The following is a 25,077-nucleotide window of genomic DNA, read 5'->3' on the forward strand; positions in this document are numbered from 1 at the left end:
GACTTGCCATTGTTTATGTTAACCTTACTCAACTGGCAGAGGTAATGTTTGTCGGATCTCCAACTCAAAAGTTACCTTTACCTCACGGTGCTCCATCCTGTCCTTTCTGAGAAAGCAGCCACTTTGTGCGGCCCCCAGATGAGGATGGATTTATGATCCATCTCTCTGAGTGAAGTATCTACATAAATTATTTGTAATTCTTCCTTGTGGGAGCTTTATCTACAATCCCTATTTGTTTTTTATTCCAACATATACTGATATTTGACCCTTTGACATATGCCATCATTGTGTGTGTTCGGGTTTTTGTTTCTGTTTTGGGGCACTTTCTTACTTTCTGGGACTATAAGATGCTCCAGGCTCATCTTGTATATTTCCTGCCCCAGTCCTAGAATCAGCCATTTTTCCAAGGACTCTTGGTTCTTTTTACTAGAAAATGGTATTAGAAGGCAAGATTTGAGTGCTAGATACGCACATTGCCATGGGGATGTCTTGCTTTTTGCCATTCTCAGCTGACAAAGGAAACATACGTGTATACTGTTATATATATATGCAATGTCTATAAATATTTCTGTATATAACCACTTGAATCTATATATGGGTGAGTTTTTTTAAAGTCTGTTACAGCTATGTAGTGTAATATTTACAGCTGAAAATAATTATACAGCTGTGATTTGCTTTTAAAAACTCCAGCAAAGGCCCTGACTGATGCGGCTCAGTGGGTTGGGCATTGTCCAGTAAACCAAAAGGTCACTGGCTAGATTCCTGGTCAGAGCACATGCCTGGGTGCAAGGCCAGGTTCCTGGTTAGGGTGCAACTGATCCATGCTTCTCTCTCACATCAATGTTTCTCTCCCTTTCTCCTTCCCTTCCCCTCTCTCTAAAAATAAATAAATAAAGTCTTTTAAAAAATAAAAACTCCAGCCCTGGCTGCTGTGGCTCAGTGGATTGGGTGCCAGCCTGTGGACTGAAAGGTTGCTGGTTCAGTTCCTAATCAGGACCCCAACTGGGGGGTGTCCTGGTTGCGTTTCGAGAGTGAAACGCAACCAATCAGCATATCTCTCACACGTTAATGTTTCTCTCCCTTTCTTTCTCCCTCCCTTCCATGCTCTCTAAAAGTAAATAAATAAAATCTTAAAAAAAAAAGCTCCAGCAAAACAACAAAATAATAGGACAGTTGACTAAGATAATACAGAGTGATGGGTATATTTGGGATTCATTATTACACTATTCTCTCTATTTCTGTGTATGTTTAAAATATTCCATAATACATTTTTTAATATAAAAATAGATCCAGCCATGGCTGGTGTGGCTCAGTGGATTGAGCCCCAGGCTACAAACCTAAAGGTCACCAGTTCAACTCCCAGTCAGGACACATGCCTGGGTTGTGGACCAGGTCCCCTGTTGGGGGCATTTGAGAAACAACCAATTGACGTATCTCTCACACACTGACGCTTCTCTCCCTCTAAAAAAAAAAAGAGAGAAAGAGAGAGAGAGAAATCCAGAAAATCCTCATTTAAAGATAATCAAATCAAAAAGAGAAATACAGATAGCCTGACGCAGGGCATTCAGACATACCCACACTTACACTCACACATGGAACTCCTCCTTTCCAGATGAAACTCTGCCATTCCTAAGTGAAATTTTGAAAAGGACAAATTTTTTTTTTCTTCCACATGCTTGGACTCATCTGCCTGTACAGAAACCTCAAACTTCCTGTTGTCTTTCTACTTCCTAAATCTGCTTTTGGGAAAAATCCGATCATGTGAAAGCTCCCTGTGACTATAAATCAAAGTGTAATTTCTCCTAGGAATTTACCTTTCTGCTTCATCTTTGGCTGGACATGGAGTCGCATTGTTTTTGGCTTAGGAATTTCAGGCAAGGGGTGTTTGGCAGGCACAGCAACAGTCCCCAGTGCCCCTGGAATTGTACCTGTGGGTGGTTTTCCTCCAAGCCCCACAGGCATAGATTCCCTGCCTTCTCTAAGGCGATTGAGGAACAGAACAGTCTGTGGCCTGCGTCATTTCTTAACAGAGACTTCCCAACTCTCTCCTCTTTAACCAGTGGTTGGGAAAGAACAGGGACTTGGTCACAGGGCTGGGGAGACTGCCAGGACTCCATGGCTCACCTTGGATCCCTCTCGGTCTCCCTACCTCCAACCCAGGGTTGAGTGGGGGTGGGAAGGCAGGGAGAGGAGGTCCAAACTCTGAAAATGGTGAAGTAGCTGCTTCCTGTGGGTAGATGGTTTTTATCTCCAGGTTTGTCTTTGTTTTCTCTGGATCGTTGGCCTCCTTGGGCAGTCCTGGGTCATACAAGGCAGAGAGTGGGAAGATACCAAATTCACCTATGTAGTGAAATGCCAGGGCTCAGCCTAGCTCCATCCATGAAGGACTGCTATGGTCCTTTCTCTCTCCTGCAGCCCCTTACTCCCCAGGGATAGATCATAGCTGGCTCCTGTTTTGTTCTGAGCACAGGAGTTCCTGGGACAGCTGATCTTCCATTAGGTCAAATACATTTCCTGTTGATTTGATTAGTTCCCTTCCAAGCAATGCATTTATAAAAGGAAGGGAGATTTTTGCAGGCATGTATTTGCATAGGCCGCCAACCTCCTCCAGGCGTGCTCACGCAGGCGCACACACACACACATGCACACACACAATTTTCTCCTTATCCACCCACAAAGCGTCAGTCACATTTAGAGTTTGCACAAATGCACACCCTCCCTCATATATCACAATGCACACCCTCTCACCCACCTACACACCTCTCCCACAAAATCACACCTGCTTGAATACCCTTAAAAGTATGTTCCTATACCATGCAGAGAGAGAGAGAGAGAGATAGGTAAGAAAAATGGGTTGTGAGTGCTCAGGAAGGCAAGTGCCCTGCAAGTACAAATACTAAGAATTGAGTCCTGGCTGGTGTGGCTCAGTGGACTGAGCACAGGCTGCAAACCAAAGGGTCGCCAGTTCGTTTCCCAGTCAGTGCACATGCCTGGGTTGTGGGTCAAGTCCCCAGTGGGGGCCACGTGAGAGGCAACCACACATTGATATTTCTCTCCCTCTATTTTCCTTCCTCTCCCCTCTCTAAATAAATAAATAAATAAATAAATAAATAAAATCTTTAAAAAAAAAAAAAAGAATTGAGAAGGATTCCGAAGAGGGGGTAGAGGAAGCAGAAACTCAGGGCTTCAGGCCCCACATGAACAGTGTGCTGAGGACAGGGGACAGTGATGTGTCTCAGGTCTGCAGATGAGGCAGGAGGTTTGGAGGTTCTGAATAGAGAATGAAGTGGCATCCATGGCATGTCTGAGATGCCTGTTTTGACGGGTGGCAAAGGATGTTCCTTGGGCTGGCATTCCTGGTCAGAGTTCAGGAAATGACTGGGAGGGAATGAGGAGAGTAAAGGAAGTGGAAGGCTGGGTTTGGGCTCTGGCTTTAACATTCTCTAGGAGGGTTCCTTCCATTGTCAATAGGAGGATGCTTCCTTCCACTGTAAACTGGAAGTGCCCTCTAGAGAGGACAGGTCAGGGAGAGAGCCTTGAGAAGTGACAAGTGCTCAATCAAGTGCAGGGCTACAGCAGCCACATCGCCGCAGTAGGGCCCTTGCAAATCCGGTTTCAACCCCAGACTGTTGTCTGCCTGGTCTGATCCGACTCAACCCAAATTCAGAAGCTGTGGATTCTGGAAAGGAGCAATTTTTTTTTTTTTCTTTAGGAAACGGTCCTGGAGCTAATCCACAGTGCCCAAGGCTAACCTGAAGGCTGGGCCCCTGCCATCAGACAGCGCTTCTGCTTCCGCTTCCGGAGTCTCTCCCTGTGTTGCCGCCTGGGGGCGCCCCCAGCTGGGTCTGAGGCTGCCTCCAGCACTGCTGTTGCTGTTATTGTTAGCGTAATTAATAAACAAGCACTGATACGGCCAAGTGGAGAAAGAGGCAGGTTCCCGCTGCAATGAAGGTGAATCCCTGGAAAGATCCAATGAGGCTGTGGGACTGAGCAGTGGCTTGTTCCTCCTTCCCACCCAGGAGTTCTGGAAAGGCCCATCTGGAGTAAGCTCCAAGGCCCAGGTAGACAGAGGCTAGGGCAAGGGGAAGGGAACACCTGGATTTGGAACCAGCTCAGCATCTGCCTGACAGGATGTCCGTGGGAGCATCCACCCCAGTGATTACTGGTTGTGTGACAGGCCAAGCTCTGAGGAAATTATTTAACAGGCATCTGCTTATTTATTTACAGTGTGCAAGGTGCTCTACTAATAATTAATGTTTTATTAGATACTGAAGTAATAGAGGAAACCTTCATACCAGGTCCTGCGGAGTGGGAGGTAGAAGCTGAGGAAGCAACTAGGAAGAATGATAACCCCCCGAAGATATGGTCACTGGACTTTAGCCTAGCAAATAAAACCCGAGGGTTACCAGAAGAGCTTGGAAAACTCAAGGCTTAAGGCCCAAGATCTTGGAAATGAAGGGGTGGGGAATGGAGCACCAGTTGGGGAATTTGGGTGAAAGTCTCAGGAAAGAGACATGAAGAAGTGCTAGTAGATCCTGTGGGGGGAGCCCTGAATCACAATTTCGGGGGTCCCGATGGTTGGAAGTGTCTAGGACATTGAGATGCTTTATATCCTGAGAAGCCGGTGCTGGGTTTTCAGGATCAGAATGTGGGCAAAAGTTGGTGTGTGGTAGAGGCTTCTCGCAAGGGTTTGAGGGAAGGATCAGGAGTGCTGGGTTTGAAAAGATTCTGGAGTGTATTTGGGAAAGGAGGGGCGTGGCTGAGGTGCCATCCAGGGACCCACTCAGATCTTCGGGTTCGGCATTGAAGTAGCTGGGGCAGGGGGTGCTGGCCAGGGTGGTGATCGGCCAGAAGCCAGAGACGAGTCTGACAACCGCCAGGTTGGCGCTCGGAGCAAGCCGCCCGGGGCCCCGCGGGGGGGCGGTACGAGCTCGGGCTGCGGGCGGGAGGAGTAGGGAGGAGGCGGCGGCTCCGAGAAGAACGTGAATCAGCGGCGGCGGCGGCTGTGGAAGGAGTGCGGTGGCCCAGGAGCGGCCCCGGGGACCCCGCGCCGCTGACGGCGGCCGCCGCTACTCTCTGCGGGCGCGGGTCTCGGAGGCGCGGGCCCAGCACCGCCCCCGGCCGGCTCCCGCCCCCGCCTCCCTCAGCCCTCCTCTCCCCTTCCTCCTCCTTATTTCCCTCTCCCTCCTCACTCCCTCCCGGTCACTCGCCGGCCGGGCCCGGCATGGTGCGGCGTCGCCGCCGATGGCGCTGAGGCGGAGCATGGGGCGGTCGGGGCTCCCGCCGCTCCCGCGGCCGCCGCCGCCGCCGCCGCTGCAGCTACTGCTGCTGGCGGGTCTGGCCACTCTTCTGCTCCCGGAGCCGGTGGCCGAAGGTAAGAGCTAGCCCGGGAGGCGGCGCGAAGCAGGGGCTGCGGAGGGGCGCGGCCGCGTCGGAGTCAGGCATCGCAGCCCGGCGAACCCCGGGCCTGGACGGGCAGGAGATTTGGGTGGGGGGGCCAAAGCTGGAAGGCCGAGGTTTGGGGACTGGGGGAGGGGCAGTAGCGGTGTGTTCGCAGTCGGATCTCGGGGCCCCCACCCCCAACTTTCTCTCGTCTGGGGCTCTTCTGGTGGGGTGGAAAGGAAAGGAGTGGGGCAGTGTGCTGAATGGTCAGCGGGGGTGTTTGGGACTGGATTTTCTCACCTCTGTATTCCTAGTTGTTTGCTCTCCCCTTCCAGTCCTGGGGACCCCCATTCTGCCCACGCCACGCACTGTGGTCTTTCTCTGAAATCACTGGGGCTGGGGCTGAGCACCCAAGAGACACCATTTAGGCACAGGGGCTATGAAGGTGCCGGTTCACGGAAAACGTCTGGGCAGACTCTGGTTTCTGTGCCCGCTGAGCTTCCCGAAGCCTGGCGTGTTGGAGAGGGTGAGAGGTCGCGAGTCTTTGTGGGGGTTAGCCTTGTGTTCCCACATAGCGACGGGGCGATTTGCCAGTCACAGCAGTGCTCCGTGCAGCACCCTGGTTCCTCAAGTTTACTCTCCGCACCCGAGACTGCTGGGTGTGTATGGAGGGTGAGCCTCTCCCTCCTTGCCCTGTGACTGATCCTGACCGGCTGAAGGGAGTAAGGAGAAACACAGGCCGAGCAGCCGGCACAGAGCTGCCACCTTCTCTTGAGACAGCACTCCCTGCCGACTCTCAGGGAAGGGAAAGGAAACAGTGAAAAGTATTTACAATTTGAAAGGCGTGTGTCTCAGGATCAGAGAGTCCAGGATTTGACTATAGAGTCACACAGCAAAGAGTAGGAAGAAGCAGAACTGGATTTCAGAGATGTGGATAGTTCAGAGGAGACCAGGAGGGGTGTGTGTGTGTGTGTGTGTGTGTGTGTGTGTGTCTGTCTGTCTGTAGAGGGTAGTGTTCAGAGGGTGGCTTCTGTTTGGTATGACAGTAGCTCAGGGGGCTTGTGCTCCCTATTCAGGGCCCCCCCTCTCCCTTCCACCTCCTACCTTCCTAGCACCCACCACTGCACACATTCAGGTATTAATAGAGCAGGCAGCTGCCAGGAAGGCTGCCATGTGTTTGATCTGACGTGGTTTTGCAGCCATATGTTCTGCGCTTCAGGGGAGCACCCCCTCCTTCCTTCCCTAGCCTCCTTTCTTTTGCCTAGGTGGGGTGCAGGGGATTGCCAGCAGTGGCGCAGGCCTGGGCTCACACCTTGGGTGGAGAACTGGCTGCCTGCTGCACTGGCTGGGTACAGCAGCCTTTCCCTGGGCAGTACCTGCCCCAGGTGTATAAGAACACCTCACTCTTTCAGCTTGGTTTGCCTTCTTTTTGCCTTTTGGGCCTGAACTTAACTTTGCCCAACAGGGAGGTATGGGGCAGAGGTCTCTTCCTTAGCACTGGGGGAAAGTTGGCAGTGGCAGAAATGGTGCCTGGAGAGTCAGTCTTTACCCCTACCCACAGCCCTTCCACATTGTCTTGCCTCTGCTTCCTTGGCCATTGGCTGAGAATGAGCCCTCTGACACAGAAGCTAGATTCCAGAAGAGGATAGGGGCTATTTCCAGAGACCGGGGACCTCTCAAGCTGGCTGACACATTCTCCTTCCCACCTCACAGGCCTGAAGTTCATGGGGGCCCCGGCGAAGCTGACAGTGTCTCAGGGGCAGCCAGTGAGTCTCAACTGCAGTCTGGAGGGGATGGAGGATCCTGACATACAGTGGATGAAGGATGGGGCTGTGGTCCAGGGCCTGGATCAGGTGTACATCTCAATCAGCGAGCAGCACTGGATCGGCTTCCTCAGGTGCAGCACTGTGGGGGAAGGTGTGGGATGCCAGCCTGGGGACATAGGGAGCTGGAAGCAGTGCGGAAGCCCAGAGGTCTGTGGTTCTTTATTTGGCAACCTGTGGAAACTTCCAGAAGTTGGGCAGGCTGAACCCATTGAGTCTGCCCAGCAGAGCTACCTCCCATAACCCTGGGAGGTGAGCCTGGTGCCATGTTTCCACAGCCTGAAGTCAGCGGAACGCTCTGATGCAGGCCAGTACTGGTGCCAGGTGGAGGACGGGGGTGCCACCAAGACTTCCCCGCCAATGTCGCTCACAGTAGAAGGTGAGGAGGAACATGGGCATGTTGGCTATCGCTGGTGACTACACCTCTGGAAAAGAAAGCTCAATGGAGGAAAGCTGGCTCAGTGCCTTCTGGAGCCTGATTGTACCAGGCTCCAGGCCCACCCCGACATCGGAAGACTGTACCCGCTGGAGTCTGGGTATTTGAGAACCAAGGGTGCAACTAGGACTCACAACTTATGGGATGCAAGTCGTTTTCAGTTGTCTGAACAGCAAGCCTCAAACACCCATTTGGGCTGGACCCTGTTTTGCCAAATGGCCAGGCCAGGAGGGGTAGAAGTGGGGGAGGGGACAACGGACTCTGCAGCTGTGAGAGCTCAGAGCTGTTCAGCCCAGGAAAACAAAGTGACTAAGAAAGTAACAAAGGGCTCTCAACTGGATCTGGGTCCTGCCAACAGAACTCTGCTCAAGCTCCCGCCCACTTCTCCCTTTTTGCCCTTCCCCCAGCTCCCCACCCTCTGACCCATCTCTTGCTCCTTGCTCAGAGAAGGGCTATCAGAGCAGGTCTGGGAAGGGACAGTCTGCCTTGCCCAAAGGGACAGCATAGAGGATATTCCTAAGGGGGGCAAAGAAGAGCTCTTCTGTCAAGCCAGGTGCTGTTCTGCAGTTGACCCAGTCACAAGGGCCCGTGAGACCTTATGCAGAGAGAGCTTCAGATGGTAGCAAACTTGCGGGTTGGGCAGCTGGAAGCTGAGAGGTGGCAAGTCTCATTCCCCATGCCCCTTTTCTCCCTAGGTGTGCCATTTTTCACTGTGCAGCCGAAAGATCTGGCGGTACCACCCAATGCCCCTTTCCAACTGTCTTGTGAGGCCGTGGGTCCCCCTGAACCTGTTACCATTATCTGGTGGAGAGAACACACGAAGGTTGGGGGACCTGCTCCCTCTCCTTCTGTTTTAAATGTAACAGGTGAGCAAGCTTAGGAGGGACTGTGAGCAGGGGTGGTGAGGCTGGCAGAGTTCAGATCTGTTTAAATTACTGTTTGCTGTTGTGAGTGTCCGGAGCAAACCCTGATGCCTGGGTACGTGCGCTGCACCATTGCTTAGCTCATTAGTCAGGTGTGCTAGGCTGGTCGGGTGGGCAGATTAATGCTGATCCTGCTGTGTGTGCCTAAGGAGGATGCTGGAGCCTCTTTCCCTGGTTCACGATAGTGCAGGCTGTGTACAGCTGGCGCTGGAGGTGCATTGGGTAGGTTCAGGGGCACCCATTCCTCCTCCACCCCCACTTCTCCCGAGGGAAGGAGCCAGGAACCAGCCCACGCAGAGCTAGGAGGAGTGTCTGGCAGACTTGCCTAGAAGATGAGCGTCTCAGGCTGAAACGTAGAGGGAAGGAAAACGGGGAGGGGAGGACAGCACAAAAATACAGGGCCTCCTCTCCTAGCGGCCCCTGCGTTGTTTTCCTAAACAACTCTGCATACCTCCGCACAGTTAGACCAAAAGCAGTTGCACCTGCGCTCCTGCCTGGACCCCAAGATCCTAGGGCATATATCTCACGTGGTTGAGGGGCTCAACGTATTTGTGAAACAAAGTTAATGTTTCTGGTGGAGGCTTGAACTGGCCAAAAAAAGATTGTTGTTTGAGGTTGGTCTCAGGGACTGGCCGGTGAGAGGGACGGGCTCTGACCTACCAAGTTCCCTAGTGGTGTGGATCTTGAGAAGAGGTGGACGGCAGGACCTGTTGGAAACAAGGGCAGGACCTATTCAGGAGGTGCTGGGTTGGAGCAGATCAGAAGGGAGCTTGGGTTTCGCTCTCTCCAGATGTGCGTGGTTGGGACCCTTAGGCAGCCAGCCTGATAATAAGCACTCACTGAACACCTACTCCACACGCCACACTGTGCTAGGCACCACGGGGGATGGAAGGAATACAAAAGAACTAGCAGCCATCTGTCCAGCCCCCAAGGAATTAGAGACAAGACACATGCATAGGGAGCCAAGAACTGTTGCAAAGCAAAGAATCTGCAGACACAGCAATGCCATGGCACGGAGCAGACGGACAAGGGCTCTGGAGTGTGCAATAAAGGAGTGACTAGAAGAGGGAGGCAGTTTTGCGCTGTATTTGGGGGATGGGATTAAAGTGGGAGGGTGGTACTGCATCTCTCAGGGGCTTACTGTGTGCCATGCACTTGACATATTTGGTGCTCAACAACCCCCCCCCCCCCATTTGGGAGATGAGAAGGCAGAACCCCAGCTTTTGGATTTATACCCAGGCCCGTTAGACTCCAAAGTCCCTGTTCGTTCTGCCGTACTCGGCTATGTAGCCTCTTTGGCTGGAGGGACTTCTGGGATATTAAGTTCCAGACTGAGTGGGAGTTGCTGCATGGGGGTGGGGTGGGGGCTGATCGAAGTTTTCCTGCCCCAGGGGTGACCCGGAGCACTGTGTTCTCCTGTGAAGCTCACAACCTGAAAGGCCTGGCCTCTTCTCGCCCAGCTACTGTACATCTTCAAGGTAGGAGAACTGTGGGGAGAGAGGATAGGTGAGGCAGGGGCATTCTTGGCGAGCTGTCCAGCAGTGGAGAAAGGCAGAATCGTTGGGTATTTCAGCTCTTCTCAGCCCTGCTGGGATCTGAGGGATGAGGGGTTAATTGGCATAGCTCCATTCCTAGTGGGAGCACCTGAGACCCTGCGGAGGCTGAGATGAGAATAGAAACTTGACGTCACAGCAGATTTCCCATCATGAAGCAGAGCCCTTGGGAGGGAGGGAGGAGGAGAGAGAGAGTGCCAGCGGGAGATGGTCAAGGCTCAGGCCCAACCTTGCTTCTGCCAGCCCCTGTGGAGGGAGTGGGGGAGGGGAAAACAGCCTGGCAGGATGCTAGAGGAACCCAAAGGGCTGTGTGTGCACAGAGGGAGGAAAGTGGGGGAGATCCAGCTTGTGGAGAATGGGCTGTGACTGCAGGGGCTACCTCTCCCAAGGCTGAGGTACTGCCTGCCCCCCACACCCACCCACTGTCATCCTTTTCCTTGGTCAGACAGGGCCCCTGGTTCAGGGAGAGGTAGCCCCTCCCCACAGCCTGGGCACTCTCCTGGGTGTGAGCACCTGCCTCCTGCTGGCTGCATGGCTTGTATAGTGCTGTGGTTCCGGGAGTGCTGAGTAGCCATCTTCAGTTTGTGGGGGGCAGACCCTAGGGAGGGACTCGAGGCTTGACTCTGATGACTTCTGTCCCCTCCTCTCATGTCCTGGGCACCGAACTCTGGGGCGCTGACTCTGAGTTCCTACCCACAGCACTGCCTGCAGCCCCCTTCAACATCACGGTGACAAAGCTCTCCAGCAGCAATGCCAGCGTGGCCTGGACACCTGGTGCTGACGGCCGAGCTGTGCTCCAGTCCTGCACAGTCCAGGTAAACTGAGAGGGTGGGGCGGGCTCCACCCTTCTGGCCATGTTCACTCTGGCTGCTTCAGTGGCACTTTGTGGCCAGTGGTATTGTATTGGGTAGCACTAGACTCACCCATGAGGCTTGTCTCCAGGTGTATTCGGGTGTCATTACCTTACCGAGAACTGTCCAGGCTGCTGCCTCTTATCGTAGGGTGCTCTGGTAACCAAAGCGACTATGCAGATTGGCTGAAACCCATGCATTCTTCAGACTGGAAAGCAAATCACTAGAGCAAACTTGGGATGTCTGGAAGGGTTTGTCTTATGCTGATGAAAACCCAAACCTTTGATTTATCTGATACCTGCACTCTCATGCCTCGCCCCTTGCTCATGCCAGAGGGAACAAAGGCACTAGGAGTTCTCGGCCCCAGAGAGTGAAAACCTGGATAACGTGATACTAAAAATGAGAGGTGACACAGGCCTATTTATTTTCAGATGTTTAATCAAAAGATGTGTAATGAGCACCTTGGAAACTGTTCTAGACAGTTCCCCCAGGCAAGAGAGGCCCTAGCTCTGCCCTGCACCATTCAGACAACCCCACTCTGGCCCTCCTTTGCCTGCACCCCCACACCCTTGTCCCAGGGCAAGCGGGGCATGCCCACCCAGATGGTGAGGACAGCCCCTCCCTCCCCCAGCCACCACACCCCACCGTACCTGAGATGCTCAGGGTTCCTTGTCTTGTGCTAAGTCTGCTTCTGGGCCTGGTGGGCCTTTTCCCTGATCCATTCCTGGGGGGGTATGGAATGTACGCCTGTGTCCAAAGGGCAGCTGTTTGTGGGTGGGGGGGGTGTTGGGCAGTATTTCCACCCTGTGCACGTGACAGCCCTCACGGTGCAGATCCTGATGCCACGTTCTGGCCTGGGCGTCCAAAGAGTTGGAGGATTATAAAGGCAAACCTTCCAGGTTGTTTTGAAGCTTTGTCTGTCGGTACATTAACATAGAAAATATTCTGGTATTTTATTTAACAGCTTTGTTAGTTGATTTATAACATTTAAATATTTAGCTATATGGGGCATGGGTCTCCACTTGTACTGTTGCCTTGGGCTCCCCAAATGGGGGGTGAAGGCCCGGTTCATGGTGCCCCCAGGCTCCCAGTGACTCTGCCCTGGAGAAGCTCTGAGACTCTGACCCGGCTGGCGTACAGTCACAGTAAGTGGCCACGACTGTGCCCAAGTCATGTGCCAAGCACAAAGGGGCATGAATTTTGTCAGGAGTAGTTGAGAAAGGCCTTTACAGAGAAAGTGGTATTTGTATTGAGTGTTAAAGGGTGAGCTGGACTTTACTAGGAAGAGCAGGTCATTCTAGGCAAAGGCAGCAGCATTTGTAAAGGTGTGGAGCTGCTGCCTTTGCCTAGAATGACCTGCTCTTCCTAGTAAAGTAAAGGGGGAGGGTTGGTGGGAAGCGGTGGATTGTGATAGCTGATAGGCTTAGAGAGGGCATTTGCTCAAGGGCCCCCCCCCCAATGTCTATCCCATCTTCTGTCTCTACATCATTAGTTTTCTGATTCTCTGTAGGTGACGCAGGCCCCAGGAGGCTGGGAGGTCTTGGCTGTCGTGGTCCCTGTGCCACCTTTTACCTGCCTTCTCCGGGACCTGGCACCTGCCACCAACTATAGCCTGAGGGTGCGCTGTGCCAATGCCTTGGGGCCTTCTCCGTATGCTGACTGGGTGCCCTTTCGAACAAAGGGTCTGGGTAAGGCACTCTCAGCAGAGTGGCTATAAGGCTGGAGCAAGGGAGGGGCCGTCTGTGCTCCAGTTCTGAGCTCAGTTGACTGGGAGAGGAACTATCAGAGGGAGCTGATGCACCATTTGGCAAACACTTACTGATGACTTAGAGCCTACTTCTGAACTAGATAAATCCTAACCCCACGCCCTCATACCCCGCAGCTCTAGTCTGGTAAGTGGTACAAATGAGCAGAGTAAGGTCAGATAAGGAGAGTGCCCCAGGGTTAGGTCTGATTGATAAGAAGGAGCCATGTTTGGTGGGTATCACTGCAGAAAGAGGGCACAGTGAGTGCAAAGACCTCATGGCGGGAACTCGTTTGAGTTCTCTAGCGATTGCAAGGGGGTTGACAGGACTGTGACGGGAGTAGTGAAGGATGTGGCTGAGGCAGTCACCAAGGCCATTAAGAGAATACTCTGCATAGCAGGGGTGCTGCCACTGCTCAGCCCTCCTCCTCAGGACAAGGGCGAGAGCAGTCAGGACTGGGAGGCCAGCTTTCCCCTACCCATTGCTCTCTGGGCTGTTTAGTTCTTGGGAGTTGGCTCCAGAGGCCTGCCTGGGATAGTGGTGGTGAGAAGGGCGGGGCTCTTAGCAACCTTCTCTCTTTGGGTGCAGCCCCAGCCAGTGCTCCCCAGAACCTCCATGCCATCCGCACAGACTCAGGCCTCATCCTGGAGTGGGAAGAAGTGATCCCTGAGGGCCCTTCCGAAAGCCCCCTGGGACCCTATAAACTGTCCTGGGTTCAAGACAACGGAACCCAGGTAAGGGAAGGAACCCAGGTAAGGGAAGACCAAAGCCTGCAGGTTTTGAGTGTCCTTGTGTCACCACCCTTCAGGGCTCTAAAGCCTGCTAGCTGGCTTCAGAATGGTTGTGGGTGGGGTGAGCCTTGGTGGGCTGGGCCTCCCACCACCCCAGGGAGCCTACTTCTCCCACCTTCCCCTGCAGGCCACACTTCTTATTGGATTATGTTTGCTGTTAGGATTGCATCCATTGGCTACTTCAATTGTAAAGCAGGAAGCACATTTCTGCACAGCCTGGGGAAGGGCACAGATAAGGCCTTATTATCCTCAGGCCAGTTCCCTCCCATCCCCCACTGCTGCATTCCTGGGACTGAGCCTTGTTTGTGTTCCCGAGGGGCCTCTGCAGCCCGGAGCAGGAATGTGATCACTCCCAGCAGGTCTTGTTCCTGCAACCTCTGAGCCCAGTGCCTCTAGGCTCCCATGTTCCTAGCTAGACCTTTTTCTGCCTTCAGGCCCCAGCTGGAGGCCTTTTCCTCAGATTCAGTGTGAGATGGGGCTTTTCTTGGCTGCAGGGTGAACTGATAGTGGAGGGCACCTGGGCCAACCTGACAGTCTGGGATCCCCAGAAGGACCTGATCGTGAGCGTGTGCGTCTCCAATGCAGTTGGCTGTGGGCCCTGGAGTCAGCCGTTGGTGGTCCCATCTCATGACCACGCAGGTGAGGCCAGTAGAGGGAGGGGACAGGATGAGGGCTTTCAAGGGCGCCCTAGACTGGTGGGAGGAGGCTGGCAGCACCTTACCTCTCAACAGGCCCAAGGACTTGGGGTCAAACAGTTGAGGCCAGGGCCAGTACTTATACTGCATCTCATTCTCTGGTTGTGCCTCATGTCCCAACTGCCAGAGCACGTCACTGACAGGGTAGGGGCTCTCAGGACTTCGTGTGGAGCCTCTTTCTACTTGGGACCTTAATTGGCTTGAGTCTCTTGACCAGGCCAGATGGCCATCATTGGAAAGCTCTAAAGGGACCCCTCGGCATTAGCCTGCCTCACGCCCCTGTCTCCCACAGGCCAGCAGGGCCCTCCCCACAGCCGCACGTCCTGGGTGCCTGTGGTCCTGGGCGTGCTGACAGCCCTGGTGACGGCCGCTGCCCTGGCTCTCATCCTGCTTCGAAAGAGGCGGAAGGAGACTCGCTTCGGGTAAGGGGTAGGGACACAGAGGCAGAGCCAGAGGGTGACTGAAGGCCTGGGGCTGACCCTGCGTACTGGCTTTTCCCTTAGGCAAGCCTTCGACAGTGTCATGGCCCGAGGAGAGCCAGCCGTTCACTTCCGGGCAGCCCGGTCCTTCAATCGGGAAAGGCCTGAACGCATTGAGGCCACGTGTGAGTGGTGGGGAATCTATGTGGGCAGCATGGGGTACCTTGCACCCCATCTATGTTCCTTTTACTAATTCATTAATTTGACCAATATGATGAGTGCCAAGCACACAGTATGGAAAAGACACAGACATTACCTTGTGGAGGTCACCATTCTAGCTGTGGGAGAGCCAACCTAACCTCGTCTCTGCTCCGTGGCTGGAGTCTGGGGTGGAGGAGGCAGGCTGGGGTTGGGGTTAGGAACCAGAGTCCCTCTCCTTTCTCCGCCCCTCCCCACCAGTGGACAGCCTGGGCATCAGTGATGAACTGAAGGACAAACTGGAGGATGTGCTCATCCCAGAGCAGCAGTTCACCCTGGGCCGCATGCTGGGCAAAGGTGTGCGGGGCTGTGCAGGGGTTGGTGTGGGTGGAGTTTGCTGTGTCTGGGTGTGTGTGGTTGCTCCCATCCCTTTGAGGGTGGGGATTTGGGTCAGCTCCCATAAAGAGGAAGTGCTTGCAAACTCCCGAGTTTGGGGTCTTTGGGGAAATGACAGCTGGGGACAGGAAGCACTGCTGAGGAGTTACTCCCAGCATGCTGCGCTTTGGCCGTGGATGAGGGAGCCTCCACCAGTGGCCCCAGGGGCTAATGCGTTTGTGTCCCTATGGAGGGTCACCTGGGAGGGCTGGGAGGGGAGAACAAGAGGGTGAGGGGACTCCTGACCACATTTGGACTGGTTTGTAGGAGAGTTTGGTTCAGTGCGGGAGGCCCAGTTGAAGCAGGAGGACGGCTCATTTGTGAAAGTGGCTGTGAAGATGCTGAAAGGTGAGTGGAGAGTAGCAGATGGGGAGTAGGGCATCGCTTGGGAGGATTAAAGGGGCGACTGATCCTAAAGCAGGCACTGCTGGGCCCCTGGGCTTTCCGAGGAGAGTTAGTCAGCACTAACTGGGATACCACGTGACTAACTCACAGGCATGAGCCCACACACATTCATGCCCCAGCCTTTGCTGTCTGCCGGCAGCGGAGACTGTCCTCTGGGCTCACGCATAGTGATGAAAGCTGCGGTTGGTCCAGCTGCTGGGCTGTCCAAAGGGAAGGCATCAGCGAGTAGAGAAATTCTTAGAGAGCACCAGGGCCGTGTCAGGGTTTCTCCTGCCCATGGCCAGACTGTCTCCTGGGCCCCCTGGGAAGCCCAGGATATCTGAAAGACAACCCTTAAGAGTCTCTCGGGTCAGAACTAGGGACACATCTTCCTCATTCCCTCCCTCCCATCGTTCTCCCTCAGCTGACATCATTGCCTCGAGCGACATTGAAGAGTTCCTCAGGGAAGCGGCCTGCATGAAGGAGTTCGACCACCCACATGTGGCCAAGCTTGTGGGTGAGCCCCTTCTTAGGGGAGGCAGACACAAAATAAGGCTAGAACTGTGCTCCCCAAAGGTGGGAGGGCAGCCTGAGGGAGTGAGGTTTGGCCTTACCTGATAAGCAAGCAGATGGCAAAACAGCTAGGAGGTCCTGGCTGAAATCTGCTCAGACTCCAGGTAAGGAGTGTAGTTTGCAGGCCCTGTACTGAAAGTCTGCACGTGAAGGAGGAGGAGGGGACAGAGAGGATGCTCCAGAGATCTGGGGGTAGCCACAGTCCATCCTGGGTGGTCACTAGGCCTGTGTGGAATTTCTGGGGAAAGAGGTAGTAGAGGCGGGGGCTCATGCTGACACCTGAGCCACTCTTTGACCTCTCTGTGACCCGCTCCTGACTCTCCCTTGTTCCCAGGGGTCAGCCTCCGGAGCAGGGCCAAAGGCCGTCTCCCCATCCCCATGGTCATCCTGCCCTTCATGAAGCACGGGGACCTGCACGCCTTTCTGCTTGCCTCCCGGATTGGGGAGAACCCCTTTGTGAGTGCTGGGGGTGGGGGTGGCCAGGAGTAGGAAAGGGACGGAGACCCTGGGAGAGAGGTTGTCTGGATAGAGAGGTCCAATTGAACTGGCTGGGAGAAGGCAGGCCTTGAATTTGACTTTTTTTTTTTTTCCATTATAATTTATCTCCCTTTTACTCTCTCCTGCTGCAATCACTACGCTATTGTCCATGTCCATGAGTCCTTTCTCCTTTTTGCTTGATCCCTCCACCTCCTAAGTGCCCCACCCCAGAGCTGTCAGCCTGTTCTCTGTGAGTCTGTCACTATTTTGCTTGTTTGTTCAGTTTGTTCATTAGATTCCACATATGAGGGAAATCGTATAGTATTCGTCAAGTTTGATTATTTATGCTTGCTGGGAATTTTAGGCTGGTCAAGGACCCTTTCTTGGAGAAGAGGCCCGTGGAATCCCCAGTTGGGGGAATCACTTGGGGCGCTCTGGAAGATTTGTCAAAGCTTCCTTGCTTTGGGGAGCCCCTCTACTTCTTTCCTTTCAGTGATTCCAAGGACAGTCTTTAGGCTTTCTGGCTGAGGAACCCCATTTGCACCGCCCTGGCTGGGTAGACAGATCCAGGCTGAGCTTGCTCTGTCTGCCCACCAGAACCTGCCCCTGCAGACCCTGATTCGGTTCATGGTGGACATTGCCTGCGGCATGGAGTACCTGAGCTCCCGGAACTTCATCCACCGAGACCTGGCTGCTCGGAATTGCATGTATGTGAATTCTGGAGGCCTGGACTGGGAGGGAGTGGCTAGTGCCTGGAGGACCTAGCTAATTGTCAGCTCTCGCCCAGGGCAGTATCTGCTAGGTGAGGGGACAGCTCAGGAACCTAGTCAGGCTGCCAGCAAGACCCCATCCTTCAATACTCCTCCTAGGCTGGCAGAAGACATGACTGTGTGCGTGGCCGACTTTGGGCTTTCCCGGAAGATCTACAGCGGGGACTACTATCGTCAGGGCTGTGCCTCCAAGTTGCCTGTCAAGTGGCTGGCCCTGGAGAGCCTGGCCGACAACCTGTACACTGTGCACAGTGATGTGGTGAGTGTGGTGGCACAGTGAGGCTTCGTGGTAATGCAAGTGGTGTGGACTGGTGTGCAGGTGGGCCTGTGGGATCCTCAAGGGCCCAGCCAGGTCAGCGCTCTGGGCCTCAGCGGCCTTGTACGAGGCCCCTGAACCCCAAGATGTGCTTGCCACAGGGGCTCTGTGTGGCTCAGGAAGCCTAGTGACACCTTCTCGTCTCGACTCGGTTGCAGTGGGCTTTCGGGGTGACCATGTGGGAGATCATGACTCGTGGGCAGACGCCATATGCTGGCATCGAGAATGCTGAGATTTACAACTACCTCATCGGCGGGAACCGCCTGAAACAGCCTCCGGACTGTATGGAGGATGTGTGAGTGCCCAGGAAGGGGGTTACGGGAGGAAACAGGAATTTGGGTTTCTGCGGACGACTGACACCGGGCCAGCTGCCGGGCCAGTCAGAACCTCGAGTAGACCCTTTTAAAAAAAAATGTCCTTGATGTTCATTAGAGGGAAGACTGACCTTCACCCCAAACTTCTTCACCTACCACCTCCTTGTTTTCTTTCTTCCTCCCTTCCTCTCTCATATTTCTTACTCCAGCCTTTTCCTGTCACTGTTTTCTCCAGTTTCCAGGGAGAACCAGGAACCCAGAGGGCAGAGGTTACGGGGCTGAGCAGCAGCAGGTGCAGGTTTCCCTGCCACTTCTCCCTCCCTCCCCCTGCCCCCCCCAAGTCTGAGACCCCTGAGGCAAGCGGAACGTACCCTCCCTCTGCCAGAGGGCTGCACCTGGGGGCAGGGCGACAAGGAAACAACTGCTGCTCCACCACATTCCTTGCCTGACAGGGAGGGGTGTGGGGGATGGGAGGTTAGGTTCCTTCCTTGTCTTGGCCTCTTAGTGGGGTGGAGGGACTCTGTCCTGCTGGTACAAGTGAAAAGGTCCTCTGGGGGCCCAGGAACACTCTGGCTTGCGTGGGGTGAGGGAATAACACTAGAACAGACAAATCACAGAGGGTGTCAGGGGTAGGAGGCACATATTCTACAATGACAGGGATCAAGGTTCAAACCCCAACTTATTCACTTAATAGCTGTGTGACATTGGTCATGTTACTTAACCTCTTTAATCCCAGTTCCTCCTCTGCGAAATGGGGATGATACATAATAGTCTTTTACTCATAGGATTAGAGGAGGATTACCTCTCTTGTGGTGGAACTGGACCTCCAGCGGTCCGGGAGTGTGGACAGGTAGCGGAAGGCTGAGCCTGAATGGTGGGGTCCTCTTTCTCTAGGGCAGGGGTTCAAAGTGCCCTGAGCCTGGACTGTAGGTAAGAGACAAATCGGAGTCACGGACCAGGCTACCCCGCCCATTCATTCAGCAGAGCCCAGGGCCTGGCAGGGGCAGGAGGCTGGGCTGCAGCCTGCCTAAGCCTCGAGCTGCAGCGAGTCTGCTGGGCAGTGGGGACCAGCCCCTGGCTCAATCTCCTGGGCTGGAGCTAGTGTTGTCAATAGAGGGTGGGCGGACGCTGGCCTCCCACCAGGCAGCCTGGTGGACAGGCGCCAGTTGGCTCCCAGCACAGCCTTGAGAATGTGTCCCAGCCTGGCCACGGACCCTTGGCCCCAGACCATTCCCACGGCCCACTCGGTGTCTGGCACAGCTCCCCCACCATTGGGGGCCCCTGTCAGGAGGGCTGCTGGTGTGTGGCGAGTGTTGGGAGGTTTTTTTGTAGGCACAGGGAAGAGAGTCAGGCCTTTGCTGTCTTTGACTAATCTGGTCTCGGCCCCTTCCCGTCAGTTCTTTTTTCCTTCCTCAGCCTGAGGCATGCCTTAGGAGCAGGGTAGAACCTCAGGGAATCCGTAAGGCTCCTAAAACTGTGTTTCGAAAGTGTTCCTGCCAGGGGAAGAGGGCTGGAAGCTCTCTTCATATCTCAAAGGTGCTGGTGAACAAAGAGGATTTAAGACTGCCTGAGGAGCTGGGGATTTAGGACATAGGGAGGATGTCAAAGTCTGCATTCCAGGCTGTTCTGACAGACAGACACTGCTAGTACTTCCTCCCAAGAAGAATAGGGGGGACTCTGGGCCCAGCCCACCTGGCTTCCAATTGCAGCTTCATCACTTTTTACCTGTGTGACCTTAGCCAAGGTTTTTAACCTCTCTGCGCTTCAGTTCCCACATTGGTAAAGTGGGGACCTCTTATTTCAGAGGGGTGTTGTGAGAAGAGTCCCTGATACATGATGGTAAGCCCTGTACACAAATGTGTTAAATTAAAAAAATTTTAAATCCAGGTTTTGGCCGTGGCTAGGGCAGCTCAGTGTGTTGAGTACCAGCCTGCGAACCGAAAGATTGCCACTTTGATTCCCAGTCAGGGCACAGGCCTGGATTGCCGGCCAGGTCCCCAGCTAGGGGTGTGTGAGAGGCAATCCATCCATTTATCTCTCACATTGACGCATCGCTGTTTCTCTCCCTCTCTTCCTTCCCCTCTCTCTAAAAACAAATAAGTACAATTTTTAAAAAGATTTTTTTTTAAATCCTGGGTTTGTATGATTAAGGGCCTTCTGCTTTTGTGGAAACGACTGTCCCTCCCCTTTCTTCTGGCTCCTCACTACCACCCCTCACTCTTCTGTCTGCCTCAGGTATGAGCTCATGTACCAGTGCTGGAGCGCCGACCCCAAGCAGCGCCCAAGCTTCACATGCCTGCGAATGGAGCTGGAAAACATTCTGGGCCACCTGTCCGTGCTGTCCAGCAGCCAGGACCCCTTATACATCAACCTGGAGAGAGCCGAGGAGCCTGCTGAGGGACATAGCCTGGAGCTGCCCGGTGGGGACCAGGCTCCTGGCGGGGCTGAGGATGGCAGTGGCATGGGGGCAGTGGGGGGCACCCCCAGTGACTATCGGTACATCCTCAGCCCTGGAGGTCTAGCTGAGCGGCCCAGGCAGGAGGAGCAGCAGCCAGAAAGCCCCCACAACGAGCCCCAGAGGCTACTGCTGCTGCAGCAAGGACTACTGCCCCACAGTAGCTGTTAGTCCACAGGCAGAGAGAGGGCATCTGGGGCCACGTGGCTAGCTCTGCTGGCTGACCCAGCCCCATCTGACCCCACCAGCCCAGGCAGCAGGGCGTGGAGGCTCCTGTGGTAGTCTTCCCAAGCTGTGCTGGAAGCCTGGACTGACCAAGTCTCCCAATCCCAGTTCTTCCTGCAGCCACTCTGTGGCCAGCCTGGTCTCCTCAGTTCGGGCCTCGGCTGCATGGAGGTGGGCCAGGCCTGGTTGTCTAAACCCAGGCAGCTGGCAGGAGGGGGTGGTTATGTTTCCATGGTTACCATGGGTGTGGAAAGGAGTTGGAGGAGAGTACATCTAGCCCTGTGGGCCCTTACTCTCCTGGCTGAGCTACCGAGCTGCTTCAGTGCATGCATTGAGGTGTTTCTGTAAACCCCAGGTCTGTGCCCACGCTTAGGGTTTAATTGCCCAGGTTTGTCCCTCCTCACAAAGAGATGCCCTTGCATTATTCCCCTTTAGGTGAGAGTTGGTACAGTCAGGACCTAAGCCCTGTGATAGGAGGCAGTGGGACATTCTCAGGTCTGAATTGTTGTCACCTTCCTGATTACCAGCCCTGCCTAGGCCAGGAGTAAAGTGCAGCTGACCAGGTCACAGCGAGGCATGCTGGATTACTACAGGCTGCCACTTGCCCTATTTGTAAGGGCAGTGCCCTGAGCCTGGCAAGAAGGGGTGCTGTAGGGCTTGCCCAGCAGTGAGTGAGGCAAGAGAGGAGACCAGGAGCCCCTCTTCACGCCCTCTTATAGTGTGTCTAAGCATGCTACCAAATCCTGAAATATCCTACGACTAACAAAGGCAGCTGTGTCTGAGCCCAGTCCTTCCATGCAGCATCTCTTAGTCCCAGCATTCCCTCTAACTGGACACCCTCTTCTGTCCCAGGTCTCTGGAGATGTAGGGAAAACAGGCCTGATGGCTGGTGAGGGGGAGTTAACTGGAGCCTGGACCCCAACCCTGGCTGGGGGAGCACATGGGGTGGGCCCTTGCTGTTAGGGACATTTCCAAACCCTTAGATGCTGTTTAAAAACAGAAATAAAATTGAAGACTAAAAACCTATGGCTTTGTCTCTTAAATGTTTACTTTTTTTTTCCAGATCCCCAAAATGAAGTATTTCTACATAGAGAAAAGTCTGGAAAGACATATGCCAAAATGTTAACAGCTGTTACCTTTACATGTGATTAAGGAAGCTTTGTTTCCTTTGTGCTTTCAAAGTTGTTTTGCATTGAGCACAAACTGCTTTTGTAATTAGAGAAGATACCAAAGAATCTGGTATTAAATAGATAGTCATTGTAGATAATTGGGAAAATGCAGGTCATTTAAAAAGTACTAAATACCCGGGATGGGGAGGGCGGTGGGTGGAGAGGATAAGGGGGATAAATGGTAATGGAAACAATACAATAAAAAATGAACTATTTAAAAATGCTAAATACCACCCTGGCTGGGTAGCTCAATTGGTTAGAGTGTCGTTCCAATACGCCAAGCTTGCAGGTTCAATCCCTGGTCAGCACACGCCAGAGCAACCAATTAGTACATTAATGGATGGAGCAACAAGTCCATGTTTCTCCCCCTTCTATGTCTACCACCTAGAACTAACCACCTTTTGAAAATACAGATTTTTTTTCCCCAGCTGGTGTGGCTCAGTGGATTGAGTGCTGGCCTGTGAACCAAAGGGTCACGAGTTGGATTCGCAGCCAGGGCACGTGCTTGAGTTGTGGGCCAAGTCCCTGGATGGGGGCTTGAGAGGCAACCACACGTTGCTGTTTTTCTCCCTCTCCCTCCCTTTCTCTCTCTAAAAATAAATAAATAAAATCTTGAAAAGAAAAGAAAAGAAAATACAAATGTTTTGAAAAAGTTCTTCATCTTGGAACAAGGACAAAGAGCCTGCTTTGGCTATCTCCTCTTTCTGTCATTGGGTGTGAGACCTTGTCCTCACCTTTATGCTGTTGGCTGGAGCCCAGGGAAACTAGGAAAAAGTGGGCAAAGAGAATGATGAGCCTCCTGAGGATTAGAAATAAAAGCATGAAGTTTGCTTCCAAATATCTCCATCTGAAAATTTTAGTTTAGAAGCTTTTAGAGCAAGGTCCTGGGAACATGCAGCAGAGGCGTGAGAAACAGGCCCAGCTCAGCGGAGAGCTGTGGGGAAACCGGGCAGGCACAGGTGTTACACTGCTGGCTCAGGGGAATAGAATGAGGCAGGTGCTTCTGAAAGCATAGCGTATATCCTGAAAAACCTGTTGCTGACACTCCAGATTCTGGTTCCCACAGGGATTACGACACCTGAATTTACTTCCAGGGAAGTGGCTTTCAGAATATTCCTGCTTAACTGCAGGTGATGATTACCTGTGAGGCAGTGTTTGGGGGTTACTGACTGAGATCTTTACTCAAATAATTGTCCATTAGTGGTCTAACATGCCAGGCCCTGTGCCTAGCACTTCATATATACCATCTCATTTAATACATAGAGCATTCCTATAAAGTGGGGATACAAGAAATGCAGTGTAACTGGCCCAAGATTATATATTGTAGCTGATGAGTGGTAGCTTCAGGCTCCAAACCCACTCAGTTAGAGAGTAGAGTCTGCTCGCTCCTCCCACAGCTCTGGAGAGCACGCTGAAGCTCTATTGTGATCATGTCATCTTTGGGGTGAATGCTGTCAATAGTAGGCACCTTTTGAAATGCACAGAAGTTCTGACATGAGTGTGTGGGAGTTATCTACCAGTAATTAAATTGGGGTAGATAATCTGCTAGCTTAGTATCTTTTCCTCACGAACCTTGCTCCTCCCCAAACCAGGCCTGGTCAAGGGGTTTGAGGGAGGAGATAATAGTGGAACTTTTAAAGACCTTTTTATTAAAGTATAAGACATAGAAAAAGTACACCAATCAGAAGTGTATAGTCCTTAGGAATTCTTACAAATAGCTCAGGCTGGGTAGCTCAGTTGGTTAGAGCATTGTCTCAATGTGCCAAGGATGTAGGTTTGATCCCCAGTCACACATATAAGAATCAAACAATGAATGCATAAATAAGTGGAACAATAAATTGATGTTTCTCTCCCTCTCTTGCTCTTTTCCATTCCTGTCTCTCTGTAGAATCAATAAATTAAAAAAAAAAATTAAGCATGGGTTGTGAACCAAAGGATGGCCAGTTCGAATCCCAGTCAGGACACATGCCTGGGTTGCAGGCCAGGTCCCCAGTACGGGGTGCTCAAGAGGTAACCACACACGGATGCTTCTCTCCCTCTCTTTCTCCTTCTCTTCCCCTCTATCTAAAAATGAATAAATAAAATCTTAAAAAAAGTTTTTTACAAAAAGAATGTTCACATTCAGATCTATATATAACCAGCAACATTACCAGCCCTGACCCTTGGGTCCTGCTGCTGTTTACCTCCTCCCCAAAGGTGGCTTCTGTTCTCACTTCTAACATCATGATTAGTGTAGGTCTCTTTTGAAGTTCATATAAATGGAGTCATACAGGTTGGATTATTTGGTTACCTTCTTTCACTCAGCAATTTGTTTTCTAGAATTGTCTAACCACAGCAATTTTGACGGGGGTCAAAGATTAGAGACAAGAGTAGAACAGTGTTTTTGTTTCCTTTTTATTATGTCTTCTAGCTCGGGTGTGTGTATTTTAAAGATTTTATTTATTTATTTTCAGAGAGAGAGGAAAGGAGGGAAAAAGAGGGGGAAAGAAACATCGGTGTAAGAGAGAAATATTGATCAGTTGCCTCTCACAGACCCCCAACCAGGGACTCAGCCCTCAACCAGGCATGTGCCCTGACCAGGAACTGAGGAACTGAACCAGCAACGCTTTAGTCCACAGGCTGGCTCTCAGTCCACTGAGCCACACCAGCCAGGGCAAGCTCACTGTTTATAATACCTCAAACAAGATCCTCCAGAGATATCACCTGAGAATCTTGTTAAAGTGTAGACTGATTCAGTAGGTCTCCAGTGGGGCCTGAGATTCCTCACTTGAAACCAGTTCCTAGGTGATATGGAGACTGCTGGTCTGAGGACCACACACGCTTTGCAGTGCAAGCACTGCACCCCACCACTGATCTGACAGTGTGGAGCAAGTGTCTGAAAAACCATTCACTAACGGAAAAGCCTGGAACACAATTTCTACATCTCATACTTAATCTACATCTCTTAATTACTTTTTCTTTCTGTGTTCCTGATTGATATTTTTGTATTTAAAAAATTAATTTATCTTTCCAAACAAATGTCAACTACCCATAGTAAAAAATTAAAAAGGTATAGAAAAGTAGACAGTGAAAATAGGTTGCCTTGCTCCTGGTCCCTCAGTTACTCTCTCTAGAAGCAATCACTGTTACTGATTTATGAGGTG

The 25,077-nt window shown here is 52.6% G+C and overlaps 1 protein-coding gene across 2 annotated transcripts; it reads left to right on the forward strand.

Annotated features, from left to right (window-relative positions):
- The first annotated feature begins 4,842 nt into the window (after positions 1-4,842).
- Positions 4,843-21,791, forward strand: TYRO3 (TYRO3 protein tyrosine kinase). Of its 2 annotated transcripts, none has more exons than XM_045823589.1 (19): positions 4,843-5,374; positions 7,096-7,279; positions 7,484-7,584; positions 8,337-8,507; positions 9,956-10,042; positions 10,817-10,932; positions 12,479-12,656; positions 13,302-13,465; positions 13,999-14,143; positions 14,492-14,621; positions 14,703-14,803; positions 15,078-15,173; positions 15,519-15,599; positions 16,060-16,152; positions 16,543-16,664; positions 17,283-17,392; positions 17,555-17,714; positions 17,930-18,066; positions 20,321-21,791. In XM_045823589.1, the coding sequence occupies exons 1-19, from the start codon at positions 5,245-5,247 to the stop codon at positions 20,709-20,711; spliced, it is 2,697 nt and encodes an 898-aa protein (XP_045679545.1). In that variant the 5' UTR covers positions 4,843-5,244; the 3' UTR covers positions 20,712-21,791. The 2 variants fall into 2 exon arrangements, with proteins under 2 accessions (XP_045679545.1, XP_045679546.1); XM_045823590.1 differs by having other exon boundaries at positions 4,846-5,374; positions 13,302-13,447.
- The last annotated feature ends 3,286 nt before the right edge of the window (positions 21,792-25,077 follow it).

Source organism: Phyllostomus hastatus, unplaced genomic scaffold (genome assembly GCF_019186645.2).
Source record: "Phyllostomus hastatus isolate PE091 unplaced genomic scaffold, TTU_PhHast_1.1 phas_scaffold_501, whole genome shotgun sequence".
Lineage (NCBI taxonomy): Eukaryota > Metazoa > Chordata > Mammalia > Chiroptera > Phyllostomidae > Phyllostomus > Phyllostomus hastatus.